At 37.4% G+C, this 18,281-nt stretch overlaps 1 protein-coding gene across 1 annotated transcript; it reads right to left on the reverse strand.

The window, feature by feature from the left end:
* LOC109845403 (transcription factor bHLH83-like) lies at positions 4,407-5,743 on the reverse strand. Its single transcript, XM_020414657.1, has 4 exons — positions 5,234-5,743; positions 5,047-5,145; positions 4,819-4,950; positions 4,407-4,722 (listed from the first exon to the last, which is right to left on the reverse strand). The coding sequence occupies exons 1-4, from the start codon at positions 5,648-5,650 to the stop codon at positions 4,597-4,599; spliced, it is 774 nt and encodes a 257-aa protein (XP_020270246.1). The 5' UTR covers positions 5,651-5,743; the 3' UTR covers positions 4,407-4,596.

Below are 18,281 nucleotides of genomic sequence, written 5' to 3' on the forward strand. Positions count from 1 at the left end.
AACAATCTATTTCTTGGAAAAGTTTGGAAAACTCAAAACTTGTGTTTCTTTACATGGAATTGCATTTCTCTATATCAAGGAAACGAACCAAACAGCCCCTTAAAGGAAAAATTCTCAGACTGAAACTGATCTGCATGAAAGGAAGGATACAACAATATTAGATACTAGCAAATAGCCCCCGCGTGACGCGGGGAAAGGCAGAGGAATTCAAGTTCTATTTAATTTTCTTTGAAATTTAATGAAATTTTTTTTGTTGTGTACTGGTAATTGCATTGGCACAGCAAACGGTTATTATTTTTTGGTGGAACACACATCAACAAACAAATTCACCGAGAAGTTTGTAACTGACACAGAAGGAAATCATCATTTGTAACAAAAACGCAGTTTAAGCAACTTCAGCGGTGCGATGGTGGAAGAATTTTCTATGTATCCCCTACTTTGATGGGAAAAATTGGACGAGGATCGCTCATTTTATTAGGCTTGATTGAAAAAGAAATCTCTCTATTAGACGGCATGATTTTTTATTGCAATGGGTTATTTGCTATATGCCTAATTTAAAGTTGCACAACGACATTTGATAGCAGATCAAAGAGCATAGCAAAGAAAACCAATGCAAAATAAATTAACTTTAACAAAAATATCATAGAAAATTTCTAATAATAGGGAGCGATAAAAGCTTTTTATTACCTTTTTTTTTTTTGAAGAAACATTATGCACTAAAACAAATCGAAGGCTTCTCAAACGCATGTGCCAGGCCAAGAATGTTTCATTGTAGAGAGACAATGCAACAATAACTTGAAAGTAACACATTTGTTTAGGGTTTAGTGGACATGCAAATTTTGTATAACTAAGAAATATGGATGAAATTGTTCCCTTAATTTCTTTAGAGCAAATATTTAGATAAAAACAGTACCATTCAAATGATATCAACATTTCATTGACAAATCAAATGTGAAAAGTAAAATGAAACCCCAATAATATTGTATGGATTGACAAAGAACTTTACGCTTCCGAGGCAGAAAACAGCTAGAAAATGAAGGATATTGTAGTAGTTATAGCGACCTAGTACTATACTCAGGTATGCCTGAGTGAAACAATGCATCTCCCAAATTGGTTTAATGAAAGAAACTTATTCATAGGCCAAGAAAATTAAAGTGAGGAAATAATGAAACTATTTTAGTAATTAAGAAGATATACACGAATATTCAAGAACAACCGCAAGAGTAATAACATATTGCTAGCTTATGAGTTACTACCTATATCTCTTAACACATCTTATCCTCTTCAACCAAAACAAAAAACTTACACCATGCACACTTCCAACCCAACCAGCCTACAGACCAAAACATACACCCATCCTTATAACCAGAGCCAGATATGCTTGTTTTTGAGCAAGCAAATCTACATGTCTCTGCGAATGATCATAATTTTTGAATCATTAAACCAGAGTCCCCATATTTTGTCAATCTTACATTCATTTTCTTTATAACTCTGCATGACATTATATATATATAGGGTTTCTCATCGAGGCACCATCTCTGGTATCAAATTAGAAAGAAACGTGAGGAAGGGAATTTCGTAGCCACAGGACTCGAGTTAATAAGGTTTATACTTCAATGTGGAGAATGTCACTACAAGCCTTATCTTTAGTATCTATATGGAGACATGAATGCAACTTCAATATGACTAAGCAATGCATTTTCTCTCTTACTTAAAGATAATATGCTTCCCTTGTAAATGTGTAGAATTACATGAAGCAAATATGCTTCTTTGTAAATCATGCATGCACTTCGTTTGAGATATTCCATGAACTTGAATGCTAAGTTTTCTACTTTAATTTGGAAAATTGTGCACTAAAAACCTTATCTTGTTTGTCTGGCGATATGAATGCAAGAGCAAAACATTTTCTCTTTAGGTAAAGATAATGTGCTTCCCCTGTAAAAGAGTAACACGAAGCAAATATGCTCGTCTGTATGCCATATGCACTTTGTTTCAAATATTCTATGAGAAGGTTCACACTCCTGAACAATTATCAATTATAACCATCATAAATTAATCATCACAAGAAAGATCCTATTAATTCCGTATAACTAGCTAGCACATATGATAGGATTATCAACAATTTAGAGAGGGGTATCAGATCTCTACAATGCATGTGAGAGGAGTAATGACACCAGCTTGGCTTAACTAACTCAAATTCTTAAAGCTAGGAGTTATGTAGTACAAGTACCATTCTCTCAAGAAAATCAAAGAGAACTTTCTATTCTATTACATTATTAGACTAATCCAAATTAGAGCAATAGAAAGCCCCATACACGCATGAAGTCAATCATTGCTAGAATTCCACAAAGACTAATAAAATAGGCAACTTGAATTAAAGTCTAGTAATAAGTATGGTGCTTGATCAAGACCAGGGAGATTTAATGTGAATGTGGTTGTAACCGTTGGATTGGTTTATCGGATGAATGAGAGCGAATGGCGACGCAGGAAACGGATGGCCATTTTCCAAGGAAAGACAGGTATTCTACTTAGGGGAGCTCATCAACATTAATATTGGGTATGTTTTAGATTAGTTTAATTTATGTTGGGCTTTCTATTATAATTATTATTATTATTATTTGAACTTTAGGGAGTTTTCCACTTTGATAAGATTGTGCTTCCGTTTGTTGTGGGGCTTGCATGTGTTCATGTGATGCTTAATAAATATCTCACGTGCTTGATAGGTATATGAAGGCTAATTTTTGTTAGAGAAATCACAGTGAAGCTTCCATCATATTTCACAAGATTCACTGTTTAGATTTCGTCTTTGTAGGTACAGCACAATACTTAAGTCTTGTTTCGAGGCACTGCAGTAAGTAAATGTAATTTCTAAAGCACATCAACAGAATTTTGCTTACAGTTTATAATGTGGATAACATTTCCTTTTTGTTTAATTTCCAAAGATATATTGTTCTTTTTACCACAATCACAGTTTGTCAATTTCAATATTGAAAAGCTGTAATGCTTTGATCGATGAATTAATTTTGTCTTTTGGTTGTATGCATTTATGATTGATTTCGGTTTAACTTGTTACAGTTTTGATTTAATTAATAAAACTACGTGATACGTTCCAATCTTTTATACTAGGAGAAAGAAGAGAGAAAATTTGAATATTATTTCAAGAAAGAAATAGATATATGCAATATTTCTCTCAGTCTTTTTTCTGAGGTGAATTTCCCCTGAAACTTAGTAGGACAAACTCATGGATTAAAATCGTATAAACTTACTGGAGTCTGAAGTGCTGTCCTTGTCTCAATTTAAACTGCAAACACTTTGAAAGACTTATCGTCTCATTTATCTGTCTATGGATAGAATTGCTGATATATTTCGGTACAAATAAATTATGCTGAGATGTGTCATGAGATTTATTTGATGATATATATTTGTGACACTAGCTAATTAGTTCTGAGAAGTGTATATGTATTCATGTCACCTTCGACTTCTGTAATACTACCTTCCTTTTATATATCTCGTTATTAACTAACTTAGGTTGCCACCTTGTGACCTGGAGGTCATGGGTTCGAATGTTGAAAACAGCCTCTTCGCAAAGTGGGGTAAGGCTGCGAACATCTGACCCTTCCCAGAGCCTACAATATCGAGAGCATTGCGCACTAGTATGAACTAAATTCTTTTTCTGAGGTTTGACGTCAGTCTGTGACAGTAAACTTAGCCAAATTGCTTTTCATTTAAAAACTTCTTACGTTTATGAATTGCTATTCTTAATAGAGCAAGTATTTATATGATGGGCGGATACAAATGCCTGTAGTATTATTGTTTTGAACTTACTACATTCTAGTTATATTTTTTGCAGACAGACCCCTCGAGTGAAAAATTTGACTCTTTTACATTCAGGGTCTATTTGTCAAAAGATAATATTATCCTTCTTTGAGGGTAAAAGAGTAAAAAGTTGGCTCAGGGGTCTATCTTCAAAAATAAAACTAGAGGGACAGTAAGTTCAAAACACAATATTATTGAATGTGTATCTGCAATTAACCCTTGTATGATTGATTGGCAACTATGTGAATGAATGGTTTACTAAAGAATTGCTAGTTTTCAATTATATCCATGATTTTCCTTTGAGAAGAAATTATTATCATATATAAAGAGGCATCATTTGAACATGTGCATGGCTTTTCATGCCCATGCTAATTGCAATTTAAAGTCAAGTTAGTACCTGCAACAAGCAATTTGGCTACAATTTTCATTGACTTTCTAATCTCCTCTACATATAATCCAAAAATCAATACAAATGTTATTCCATAAATAATTAAAATTCAGTCCAAATAAAAATTGAGTGTCTGCCCCCCTCCCAAAAAAAATAAAAATAAAAATAAAAAAATAAAAACCACAAAAAAAAGAGTGACTGCACCCTTGAGGAAACAAGAGGGCTGCATATACTTCTATATCTTCAGATGTTAATCACTTCAACATTACATCATAATAAAGATTAAAAACTGCATTAAAGAAAGATAGGAAAATTCTCATTCCTCTCTCTTTGCATTCATAAAACACTTGTAATTTCTATTTTGATTTTTCCCAATGTATCCTTCAAAGAGCTCATTGCTTAGAGCTAGAATTCCTATCTCTATGAGAAGATAAGATGGCATCAATGGCTTCCTTCACTTGAGCAATCTCAGGTGCTCTCCCCCCTTGGGCAGGCCAAAATTCATCGGTAGCCAATACCTTCGTTGAAATCAAATGCCAAACTTAATTCATTATCAACATAAGAAAACATTGCATTAAACTTATAGTTAGTCCTTCAAAATTTTGTGCTATTACCTTCACTTGCAATTGTAGGAATTTTACGTAGCTAATGGCTTTCTCTAGCATGGTTACCAAATCAACCTTTGTGCCATTAGGCACAAGATCTTGAAGAACTTTGAGCCTTTCACTTATCCTCTCCCTTCGATTCTACGTAAAAAATGAACTTATAATCTCAGTTATATATTTCGCATGAATTAAATTAACTCTTCGAAACAATTCAAGGAGATACAACAAGATAAATACCTTTGCTGCAATACTCTGGGGGTCCTTTGAAGGAGAAGGTTTTGCCTTGGCCTTTTTATTATTTCCACAAAGTTTCTTAGAAACTTGCACATCACCACTCTACACATAAAACATAATCATAGAATTATACATCAAAACACATATTAAAAACTCATGTTAAATAATTTTATGCTATAGATTATAGTACCATATATGGGCGTTTTTGAGAGCTTCTCTCTACCTCTCCACTATCTTGAACACTATCCATTGAGCTTGAATCTGGGTATAGAAACCCGAACCTATCCTCCCCATAATCTTGGCTTAGCGATCTAGAATTTGCGCAATTTGATCCATATTGATCATGATCCATACTATCAATCCAAAGTGCACATGCCTCCTCATTATCAAGCTTGGATTGCTCGAAACTAAGCAACGAAGAATTGGTATAGGCCCAATTATTGACTCTAGCGCTAGATTGAGCTTCATAAGGGAGAGCATTCATAAAAGCGAAGTTAGAAATAGGGATGTGACTCTCAGAGCCAAAAAACTCGATGGTTGAAGGATCAATCCCTTGAGAAAAAGATGATTGTGAATTTTGGCGAATTCGCTCCTTAGCAAGTGCCATTGAAGATTGATGAAGAACTAAGAGGTAGGATGTAGAGAGTAAGAGAAAGCTTAGTTATAAGTGTGGTGTTTTTCTTGCATGGATGAGCTAGGACTTTAGTTCGTATATTACTACATGTAGAACTTTGATGAACACTTGCATATATATATACATATTTTTGTGAAGTGAGTGTTAGCTGGCATAAACGAGTGAATGAATGTGAGAGAGAGAGAGAGAGAGAGGGAGAGAGAGAGAGAGAGAGAGAGAACAAGAAGCAAAAGGGTCGCCGGATCTCTCGCAATCCCACGTCTAAGATTCCTCTATATCTCTATATCTTGCCCTCTTCTTTCCTTCTCAATTCCACACAACAAAGAGCACGTGGCCTTCATGTATATGAAATCTCTTGGTTAAGTCGTTTAGATAACATATTGTAAATACTTTTTAATGTAATTCCTTTAAAAAAGAAAAAAAAAATGTCACTTGTTTTTGTTTAGTATGACACCTACTTGTGTCACTAGCGTATGTAAGGTTAGATCTATACACTACTTGTGCTATTACCTACTTTGAGCTGTATTTTCTATGTCATTCATCAAGTAGAAAACTATTTTAGACTCGTAAATCATTTTATGTACTTCTTCTGAATGTCAAGTAATTTGTGAGTAAATTGATTTAGTGGATTAAGATAATACTAGGAGACAAGCTCTTAATTGCTTTTGTAATAAATGTTGATATTACATTTTTTAACTTGTCACAAAAGCATAGGTTGATTCTGTCTAACATTAATATGGTTCTTAAGTAATTTACTTAAGATGACATGGGTTTGAGTTGTAACAGAGATTTGAAAAGATTACTGTCAAAAGATGCATGTATCCCTCAGAGGGTGAAGGCCAATTAATGAGGCTAATTATTTATCAAAAGTTTCTCAGACAATAAATACGAGAATTTTAACAAAATAGTATGGTTATAATAAAAAAACATTGTAATGGTGGAGATTGTCTCAAAAGATAGACGAGTACTGTAATTTCTTCATGTTAATTGGTTCTAAATTCAAATTAAGTACCATTTATTCAAATTAGATTTTCTTCCTCATGTAGATAGTTGCAAATTAAAGAGACTGAATTAAAGTCATAATGATGGAAAATTCTATTTGGGTAATTTTCCAATAAAAGATTTGAATTTGAAATAGCATACTTTCATCATATTTGTAAAGAAGTCATATATAGATGACAAGTCAGAGGCACTTGGTGTAGATTTAGCAAAGGAATTGGTTTAGAATAGGTTTTGGAACTAGGAATTGGTTTTTGGCGGTGTGCGGTCGACCACGGTGCAAGGCCGGTCGTCTGTATTCGTTCACGGACCATGGGCTTGATTCAGGTCTTGGTGCGGTTGACCACCGCGGTAGACGCCAGACCCTATAACCCAAACCCGAGAGTCTGGAGTTAGGTGCGGTCGACTGTCGCGAACGACCACCAAAGCCTGCAATTGTTTTTTGGGCTCTGTCATTTGTCGCGGTTGACCACCGCGGTCGGCTACGTATCGGGTCAGACCCAAATTTCCAGCTTCCTGTTCTGAATTAGTTTGGTGTTTGGTATAAATACCAACACGTTTTAGGGTTTCTGGGGAGTTGTTGTTGGGATATTTGGAGCACAGAAAAGAGAGATCTTTTTGAGCTATTGGTTAGGGTTTTGTTTGAGAGATTGAGAGCTTTGTTGGTGAGATTGAGAGCTTTGTTGAGTGATTTGTAATCTCAGTTTGTACTCTTATTCTCTATTAGTGAAAACCCATCCCTTTCTTTCCCCGTGGACGTAGGTAACTTGCCGAATCACGTAAAATTGGTTGTATGTGTTTGTGCTGTTATTTTGCATTGTTTAGCTTTCTCTCTCGGCATTTGTGTTTGGTTTCTCGAAGCACAACGATTGGTGGCTTTCGCGCACAACAAGTGGTATCAGAGCTTGGGCTACGGTTGGGCTAGTTGAAGGAGTAGATCACTTTGAAAGTTCATCTAAGGCTTCAGTTGGTGATAAAGGTAGGATTTTTACTATTCTGGATCTTGTCTACCGTCGTGTGGGGGTGAGATCTTTTGGAGACCATTGTTAGGGTTTCAGTTGGAGGTAAAAATCTCTCTTTTTCAGTTTATATCTATTCTTTGTTTGTTCCGCATTGGTTTGTTAGTGTTATGAGAAAAATGGCTGAGAAAGGAGGAGTTGTGGAGGGTACTTTCAGCATGAAGACCGTCCAAAGTTTGAATATCCACTCTATGAAGATAGATGTTGAGAAGTTTAACGGCACTAACAATTTTGGTTTTTGGAGATGTGAAGTCTTGGATGCGTTCAACGCACAAAATTTGGAAGAGATGTTGAAGTTGGACGAGAAACCAGACGACGTTAAGGAAAAGGTTTGGAAGAAGATGAATCGAACGGCGTGTGGTGTGATTAGATCTTATTTAACTCAAGATTTGAAATATGATGTGATCAATGGGACTTTAGCATAGAAGATTTGGGAGATCCTTAAGAGTAAGTATTTAACCAAGAGTGTGGAAAATCGCTTGTATTTGAAGAGAATGCTTTACCGCTTCCAATTGAAGAAAAGAACCTCTATTGGTGATCACATGAACCACTACATGAAACTTCTTGCGGATTTGGAGAATATAGATGTTATGGTTGAAGATGATGACAAGATATTGCTGTTGTTGAGTTCCTTACCTGACGAGGAATATGAGACATTCGTCCTTACTCTGATTAATGGGAAAACATATTTTTCATATAGTGAGATCACCGTTACACTTGTGAATTATCATCTTCGAAAGAAGAATAAGGATACATCAATTGAGCCGGTAGAGGGGGCATTGGTTGCAAGAGCAAAGAGTCCAAACCGAAATAGGAGCTCGCAGTCTAGAGGGGCACATCCTGGAGTCCATAGGGATCAGTGTGTCTTTTTTAAAGAGGATGGAAATTAGAAATCTGAATGCCCAAAGTTGGTTGATCGAGCCGGGAAGAATAAGGAGAAAGCGATTCAAGCTTCAAAGGTAAATGTTGCCAAGGCTAGTGGCGACAATTCAGATTCGGGTTCTTCGGGCTATTCGTGCCCTGCACTACTGTCAGTTTGTGTTGCCGACTCTACAAAGTGGATGTTAGATTCCGGTGCTTCTTATCACATTTGTCCTAGGAGGAATTGGTTCGCCAGCTTTGAGGAGTTAGAAAGAGGAGATATCGTGTTCATGGGTAATGATCATGGATGTCCTATTGGTGATATCGGTACCGTTCATATTAGGATGTGTGACGGAGTGATTCGGGAGTTGGATGAAGTGAGGTTCGTTCCTCAGTTGAAGAAAAACATCATTTTACTTGGAGTTTTGGAGGTAGCAGACTATAGGGTGATCTTAGAGGATGTATCTCTGAAGGTTACATTTGGGTTCATGATTGTGATGGAGGGCGTCAGGAGGAAGAATTTGTATAATTTGTATAATTTGATTAGAAGCACGGTGATTGGTAGAGAGCTGACGACTTCTTTGGATTTGGCTAGACTGTGACGTTTGTCGAGGCTCGGTTATTCAATTATTAGTGTCGTGCATGGATTGTTGATGAGTGCTTTGACCTACAGATTGAAGTCCTGTGAGCACATTGGTATGAGCAAGGAGACCGAGGTGGAGTTTGATACTTCTATTCACCGAGCGAGGGGTCTTCTAGGTGGTGTTCATTCAGACATTTGGGGGCCTTCCAAGGAGGCATCATTAGGAGGTAATCGGTATTTGGTTTCATATGTTGGGGACTGTTCTAGGAATTTGTGGGTTGCAACCAAGTCCCGTTAGAATGAAGTCCTAGTAGTCAATAACAGATGGAGGAAGTGTATTAGCAGAAATGTAACATGTTATTCTGTTTTTTGTAAAGGTTCTTTTCTGTGTTTGTGCCGAGCTCATGATAGTTTGAGACAGTTTATTGGAGAGGAAACATTAGGGCGATGAGATAAGATGACAGTTTTGATGGGTCGTTTCTTACTGGAGTAGGATCGACGTTTGATGTTGAGCATTGGTTTTGGTGTTCGAACTTCGGCATATTTGGGTAATCTTAGTCATAGGTTGCTGTAGGCAATAAAAATTACCTTTAAATCCTTATCAGAGAAGTTTAGAACAAAACTGCTAAAACCTCGCCCGAAATAGCAAAAAGGGGAAAAACACTGATAAAAAGGGAAAAACGCAGATATCTCCCAAACCGTAAGGAATTTGGCGAAACGGAGGAAGCGAACCAAAGCCTTTGACTTGGTTCGGATGGCTCCATCTCGTCGAGATAGGAGATTTTTATATATAATTTGTCCAATTCCGACTTACGGTTTGAAAGTTACGGCCTATTCTTCGATCCATGCTCAGGAGCTCGCCTGCAGCTCGAATTTCGCCTGCACGATCAAGACCCAAGTCTGCCTGCACACCTGAGCTCGCCTGCAGACCCAGTTCGCATGCAAGCTCGCCTGCAGACCCAAGTTTGCCTGCAGTCACAAGCTCGCCTGCACACTCGAGCTCGCCTGCAGACCTAGTTCGCCTGCAAGCTCGCCTGCAGACCCAAGTCTGCCTGCAGTCCCAAATCCGCCTGCAGACCCCAAGCCTGCCTGCAGACCCAGCTCGCCTGCAAGCTCACCTGCAGGCCCAAGTCTGCCTACGGTCCCAAGCTCGCCTGCAGACTCAGCTCGCCTGCAGACTCAGCTCGCCTGTAAGCTCGCCTGCAGACCCAAGTCTGCCTGCAGTCCCAAGCTCGCCTGCAGACCCAAGCTGCAGACTCTCCAGCTCACTGTCAACTGCCCACTTGGAGTATGGGAACAGTTACATCAGTGGTCAAATCCCACAAATCAAGGGAGAAAGCATGGTGCTCCTCACCTAGCAAGAATAGGGCGGCTGACAGGACCTCCTAAGTGGTCACATCCCACAGCTAGGGCGGCTGACAGGACCCCCTAAGTGGTCACATCCCACAGCTAGGATGGCTGGCTCCCTCACCTCTATTAGTGGTCAAATCCCATGAATCAATGGATGACCCATGTTATCCCTTACCTATTAAAACCCATCTTCAGCCAGCATGAACAGGGGGATTGGCTGTTACATATTCTGCTGGCTAGTCTCCCAAAGATTGAACCTGGACTTTTACCAAAGGCTCCCTCATTTGAGAACTGAAGCTCCGGCAGCAACTTCGATCGGATCGTCCAAGGGAAGCAGACTCGGCGCGAGCACCGAGTGAGGCGTCCTATCACCACCGAAGAACCCACGTTAAACAAGGAGGGCTTTCCCTCCGCTTCTGTTGTAAACATTTGATTATTGTTTGTGGGAAAATTTGCAGTAAAAGAAATGAAGGAAAATTAATTTGTATTCCTTTAATCTCAGTTACAATTTGATTTCCTGATTACAAAAGAGAAGAGAATTGATCTGAATTCTCTCCTTTGTTTAAATATGGGTTCTTCACGGTGGCGATGGAGTGCCTCCCTCGAATGCTTGCGTCGAGTTTGCTCTCCGTTGACGATCCGAATATCTTAATTCACTGGAACGTGATCTTCTCCTCACGATTTGACGTTGTGGAGAACTTTGAACAAGTTTGAAACTCTATCAAAGAGTTGATTTAACCGAAATCGGTCTATAAGCCAAGGATGAAGAAAGCTCATGTTGTCGAATGTTGCTGAGGGATGACGTCAATCTCCTCAAAAGCCTGCCCAAGGATCTCTTCTGTTGCTGCCAAGAAGTTCCAACCGACCGAACCCCGAACTGAATTGATTTTTAGTTATTTATAGGGGATTAAGGGGTGTAACCATCTCCTTAATTCGCTCCTAAGTGGGGATAATGGGATGTAACCGCCCCTTAAATCACTCGTGAGTGGAGTTGTGATCCCCTCAGATCGTGGGAAATGGTTTTGAAACTGTTCAGCTCGTGTTTGAACGAGTCAAACGCAAAATCTGTATTCTTGTGTGAATTCTGCATTCAAACGCAGTGTCTGGAAGCTTGAACGCAGTGTCTGGAAGCTCGGACGCAGCGGCTGGAAGCTGCGTCGGCATCTTGTTGGAAGTTGCGTTTGGCGGCTTGGAAGCTGCGTTTGGCAGCGGATGGAAGCTGCGTTGGCGGATTTAAGAGCTGCGTTTGGCAGCGGATAGAAGCTGCGTTGGCAGCTTTGGAGGCTGCGCTTGAGCTGCGTTTGTAGCGATTTGGAAGCTGCGTTGGCAGCATTGGAAACTGCATCTGAGCTGCGTTCGTGGCTATGAACGCGGTACATCTTTAAGCTGGTACGCGGGGAGGACTTCCACGTCTTGGTTTGAAGAGACCGTCGATTTGTAGTCTCTTTCTGTCAGAACGTTGCAAAGATCGTCGTTTTGTAATCTTTGCTTTAGCTCTTTGATATGTGAGAGTCGTCAGATTGTAACTCCCGATGTTGATTGTGGAGGCTGTTGATTAGAGCTTTCATCAGTTGTTGTAAAGGTCGTCAGATTGTAACCTTCATCAGTCTACGTGAAAGTCTTCAAATTATAACCTTCTGGAAATCGTCAGAGTGTAACTTCCATCATCGGTGTTTTGATGAGGATCAGCTATCTATTGTGATTTTTAGACAGCCTACAATTATTAGTTTGTAATAAGCCTTCTTATCAATACAAACGAAGTTCCCTGTTTTCGGGAGATCAAAATTTACACCTACAGTTGCCGAATGCTGCGTTTAGAGATTTTGGATCTGGTGGAGCTGCTTCAGATATTGGATTGCTTTGGATGTTTGGTCGCCCAGCATATGGTCACACCGAGGATGTGAGATTTGATCCGAGTGCATAATTGGGATTCAGAGGCGTGTTTGATTATCACGTATTGGCTTCTAATTTTCTTCTGAGCCAGCATGTCACATTTGACTCTCGGCAGGTGGAGAGTGTTGATCAGATTGTTGGGATATCGCAGTGGGTGGAGGGTGATGTTGTAGGATTTGAAATAGATACACTAGAACACTAGAGGAGGGGTGAATAGTATTTTTTTAAAATTTATGCAAAGTAGATAATAAATTGTAATAAAAATAACAACAATCTCAGAAAATCACAATCACAAACAAGAGATTTTATACTGGTTCCACCTCCCCGGTGTACATCCAGTCCCCAAGCAAATCCCGCTTGAGAGTTTCCACTATGATTTTAAAACCTTACAAAATCAAAAACAAACTTGACCAATTTGCAAAACCATGTAAATTGCAAACCCAATTGACAAGACCATGCCAATTGTAAACCGATCTCTAGACCAAGAGATTAACCCCTCTCATAACCGAGAGAACCGTTCTTTGAAGGATTGTACAATTCCAATCCTATAAGCCTTGATATGGATATGAACGTGTAACAGTGGCTTATCAATCTTTTTAACTCTCTGAATATTACCTAAGCAAGCTCTAAGAATGATAGGAACAAAAGCAATATCAGAAATTCTCTTTTATAGAAAAACAGATTGAAAAACTGAAAGTTTAGAGAGTTAATTTGCACAATATGTGAATCTTATAAGTGCAAAACTTTGGTGATTGTTTTCTGATGTGTAAACCTATTTATACCCTCTGAAATGACATAATTTTAAACCCAATTAACGTCCACAAAACGGCTATAAACAGTCACTTATTCAAAACCTAAAATCTAAAAAAACTACATCTGTAGTCGACTACAAGTCATAGTAGTCGACTACACTGAGTCTAAACAGACTCTGTGAAGTTAAAAAATTGCTTAGTAGTCGACTATAAGGCATAGTAGTCGACTACACTGTAAACTCGCAGATTCTGGAATTTTATTTTTAGTATTTTGGCTGTAACTTTCTCATCCGACATCGAAATGAGGTGATTTAAGATTTGTTGGAAAGATATTGAAGAGACCTACAACTTTGGTCTTTTGAGTTTTTCCATATTCGAACAGCTAAGGGGTATAAATAAAATGTTTTAAGACTTACTCAATATCTATAAATTCTAATGGCTAATATAGGGGATTTCTATTGTTAACCAACACACTAAGCATGTATTAGTGTATTCTAATACTATGTATGTGCATATGTGCGAGTGATCAAGGCTTGTACAAATTTCTAAGCAAAAAAAATGTAAAATTACATTTTGACAATAAAGTATATGAGTGATCAAGGCTTGTACAAATTTCTAAGCAAAAAAAATGTAAAATTACATTTTGACAATAAAGTATATCTTCTTCTTTGCTTCATTTTACCTTGAACTCATCTATGTCTTGAGTATCTTTTTGAATATAATTGTTGATATAGCTCTGATAATACAAAACAAATGTTAGCACATAATACACATAATATATTATATTTGTTAACATCAAAATAAAGTAATCTTGGGGTTAAGATTCCTAACAGATGCTACTCCACATTGGGTGGAGATTACTCCACATACTCTAGATCATACTGCATCGTTTGGCATTCCAGCTGAGATGACACAATTTGGGGATCATGTTGATTTGGATGCATGTGATGAGTTGGTTGATTCGAGTGCAACTAGTGGACATAATTTGGATTTGGATATGACTGTTGGCCGTTCATCTTAGGTGGAGGCGTTTGGTTCGTCTCACTTTGGGGCCATTGGGAGTGCTATCAGCCACATATTCGTTGGTGATGTTGGAGAAGGGTTGAGAATTCTTCTATTGGATTGAGGGCTTTTAGAGGCCATTGGATGAACTACGTGAATGCTTGATTCCTTGGGCAAGAGGATACGTAGGTAGTCATTTATGATACACTCGGTTTGGTGAGTTGATACCGACGTTTGGAGGGTGCTCACATTCTCATTTGGGTCTCGACTTGTTGTGGATTGAGTCCGTTGTCATGGATTTGGTCCACTTCGTACTGAACGCAACAAGTGAGACGTTTGGTTGGTATTGGTGTCGGCTCAGTTTTGAAAAAACTTTGTCGAGGTGGAGAATTGTAGATTTGGCGAAGGAATTGTTTTAGAACAGGTTTTGGAAGCAGGAATTGGTTTTTGGCGGTGTGCGGTCGACCTCGGTGCAAGGCCGGTCGACCGTATTCGTGCACGGACCTTGGGCTTGATTCAGGTTTTGGTGCGGTCGACCGCCAGACCCTGTAATCCAAACCCGAGAGTCTGAAGTTGGGTGCGGTTGACTGTCGCGGTCGACCGCCGAAGCTTACAGTTGTTTTTTAGGCTCTGTCATTATTCGTGGTCAACCGCGTATCAGGTTAGACCCAAATTTGTAGTTTCCTATTCTGAATTGGTTTGGTGTTTGGTATAAATACCAACATGTTTTAGGGTTTCTGGGGAGTTGTTGTGGGGATATTTGGAGCACAGAAAAGAGAGATCTTTCTGAGCTATTGGTTAGGGTTTTGTTTGAGAGATTGAGAGCTTTGTTGGTGAGATTAATTGGTGAGTTTGAGTGATTTGTAATATCAGTTTGTACTCTTCTTCTCTATTAGTGAAAACTCATCCCCTTTTTGCCCCGTGGACGTAGGCAACTTGCTAAACCACGTAAAAATTGGTTGTTTGTGTTTGTGCCGTTATTTTGCATTGTTTGGCTTTCTCTCTCGGAGTTTGTGTTTGGTTTCTCGAAGCACAACAATTGGTGGCTTCCGCGCACGACACTTGGGTGAACATTTGATCGACTCTTATATACTTGATAGCATTGGTTGTTAATTATTAGGCTTGTAATTCCTACAAATAAGAACAAAAAACACTGTATTGAAGTAAAAAAAAAAAACAAATTAAACAAATTATCTTTTGTGTATGTCTATTACCCTATTTAAACAAGGAAGATGCCTTTTGTTCAACCCATTAATTAATACCTCTGATAATTTTACAAAAAAAGTCAAAATGTTGCATGAGCCAAACAAAACCAAGTCCAACCTGAAAGCAAGCACATGTAATTCCCGTAGCCCAAATCTTAATCTCAGATTACATAAGAATCACAAGCCATTGTAATTAAATAAACCAACTCGATTACGCATCTGGTGGAAGCAATTAACAGATAATCTGCCAGTTAACATTCTGCTAAACACATTTTTAATAAGGACTGTAACAACTATAATTGTCTGTTATGGTTAAATTAATATGTAATCTAATGATTACTACATGAATAAAAATGACAGCTGTGAGATTATTTTTTTTCTTCTTCTTCTTTTTCTGAATGTACTCTTCTTCTGACTCTTTAAGGATTTGATATCAGATGGAGCAATAGATTGTCTCTAAACATGGCAGCCAAGTCAACATCTCAACGTGATGGATGAAGTTTTAGGAGCCTAAAATGATAATATTATAATGTTTAGGAGAGGAATGACAGCCAATTTCGTGGTCCATATCATAATTAAGAATTCAATTAACTTCATGTGGGATCCTCAAAATTAAGACTGCCATTGTTCCCATATGATTTCTAACCTTCAACAAGTTATAGCTTTAAACAAAATGGAGAAAAAAGAAGCCTATTACCTTAATGCCACAGAGTTTCACCCTCTTTAACTCTGACACCTTGAAGTTCTATTTTGACAACTTGAAACCAAAAGTACGAAAACCGTTGGCATCAATTTTGCTCAAGAATTAATATGGACGTAGAAAAGTGGATGAGAAACACAAATTTTTTTTTTATACCAAATTTCATTTTGTTTTTACTAAAATTTTAGTCGACACTCTCGTGACTTTTAAGAACTGTAAGCTTTTGGCTTATGCATCTCACTCTTTTCAATTTTTACTAATTTTTACCAAATGAGTCAGAGAGGCTTTGTAATGGCGAAAAACTCAACCAAATGTTGTGATATGAACTTGAGAGAGCTCTGTGTTAGTGAGGTTTTGTGTGCTAAGGTTAGAACTAGATCTTATATATGGAAACAACAAAGTTTTGATTGAGATAATTGAAGCTTCACATGTGATTAGAAGAAATATCAGTCAATAAGGGAATAAACCTATATAGCCAATTTAAGATTGTCTGTATTTCAAACTTTGTCTTTAGAAACCTGGACAAAGAAGAAGAATAATAGTTGGGTTAATCCGAGCAATATTAAAGTGCTCAAGTGAATAATAGCGACAGATCGACTCATGTGTTACAGATTCATGACATTACCAATCCACTTCATTTTTTGTAGCTTGTATAAATTTTCTTTATACATGCACTATAAAATATATAATTTTTTGTTGGCGTTGGTTTTATCCCTTCGGGTTTTCCTGACAGGGTTTTAACGACGCAGACCATCTTTTTTCCCAAAAAAAAAGAAAACAAAAACAAAATAAATAGATAATATAAAGATTGACTCATGTATCATTAATTCATGACATCACCAATCAACTTTACATTTTGATATTCAGAACATATTAAATTTCATATCTAGTTATATCATATACTAAAATAATGACCGCCGGTTGCAGGATTGTAAAATGTGGCAACTTATCAGACATTTGATAATTCATTTTTATATTATTAATTATTCTATTCACGTTTTCTATTTCTCCTTTTCCCCCTCCTCTATATCGTCACCATTATAATTTAATATAGAACCTTTCAATTTTCGTTCTATCTATTAATTATTTAATATTTTCCTTTTTCATAGCTTCCTATAGAGTTACACGTCTCGATAATTACACTGATTTGTGTACCATTTATATTACTTCAAAAAAAAATTTACACTGAATTACTAATCTATTTTCACTAATTTATTTTTTTAATCTATTTGTAGTGTATAGCATATTTGTTAAAATAAATTTAATGCAACCACACAGAAAAGAGATGCATAAAAACTTCATTTACACTAAGTCTGGATGGAGGGTAATGGGGTAGGGGAAGAGAAAAAAAGAGTTACTCTGTTTGGGAGTTTTTTTTTAAGATGGGTAAGGGAGGGAAAGCATTGTTTAATTTTGTTCCCCTCCAAATTGGGGGTAAGGAAGCCAGAGAAGAGAAAGAAAGTAAAATTTCATAATGAAAAAGACTCTTGATACTCTATCATAATGAATCAATAGTTAAAATTTATTTACTTCCCTTCTCTTCCCATAATTAAAACACTCAGACAACACAATTTAAGTTCCAACTTCATTCTCCTCACAAAACTCACAAACAAGATATTATATGTTCCCTCTTCATTATCTTTCCTTCCTCTATCTTACCTTTCCTTTCCTTCCCTTCCCTTCCTTTTGTGAACTCTCAAACATAACATTAAGGGGGTGTTTGTTTGCATGCAAGTGAAAGATGAAAGTGAGAAATTTACTTTCATTTAACAATTAAGGTGTTTGTTTTCATGTAAGTGGTTATGAAAGTGAGATGTAAGAAAGTTACCACATAAGATTTAATGCAACTTTGACTTCCCCTAAAAAAGTGGTGAAGTCACATGAAAGTGACAAAAAGGTAAGTAATTTAATTAAATGATTTTAATTATATTTTCTAATTAATCTTATTTTGCCACGTCATCTTCACATTGCACTTTCGATAATAATTTAATTTTTCAAACAAACACTGTATTTCACTTACGTGCTGACATGGATGTAAAAGTCATTTGTAAAAAAAGTAACTTACATATTTTAAATTCACTTTCAGATTGTCAAACACCCCCTAAGGCAATTCCACTTACAACCATATGTGAACAAGCATCCAACTACGGAAAACCATTTCCAACTGCAAGCGCGCTTGTAACCAAGAAAACAAGCTTTACAAAAAATTCAGCCAGATCCTTTTCCCCAATGCACTGGGA

Source organism: Asparagus officinalis, chromosome 6, assembly GCF_001876935.1.
Source record: "Asparagus officinalis chromosome 6, Aspof.V1, whole genome shotgun sequence".
Classification (NCBI taxonomy): Eukaryota; Viridiplantae; Streptophyta; class Magnoliopsida; order Asparagales; family Asparagaceae; genus Asparagus; species Asparagus officinalis.

What these genes read in the sequence shown, in the direction of transcription:
- LOC109845403 (XM_020414657.1), bottom strand. Translation starts at nt 5,650, where the DNA reads ATGGCACTTGCTAAGGAGCGAATTCGCCAAAATTCACAATCATCTTTT. An exon ending in CTCAAAAACGCCCATATATG is followed by an intron (nt 5,146 to 5,233) that starts GTACTATAATCT and finishes TTTTATGTGTAG; the next exon opens with AGTGGTGATGTGCAAGTTTC. An exon ending in TCCTACAATTGCAAGTGAAG is followed by an intron (nt 4,723 to 4,818) that starts GTAATAGCACAA and finishes ATTTCAACGAAG; the next exon opens with GTATTGGCTACCGATGAATT.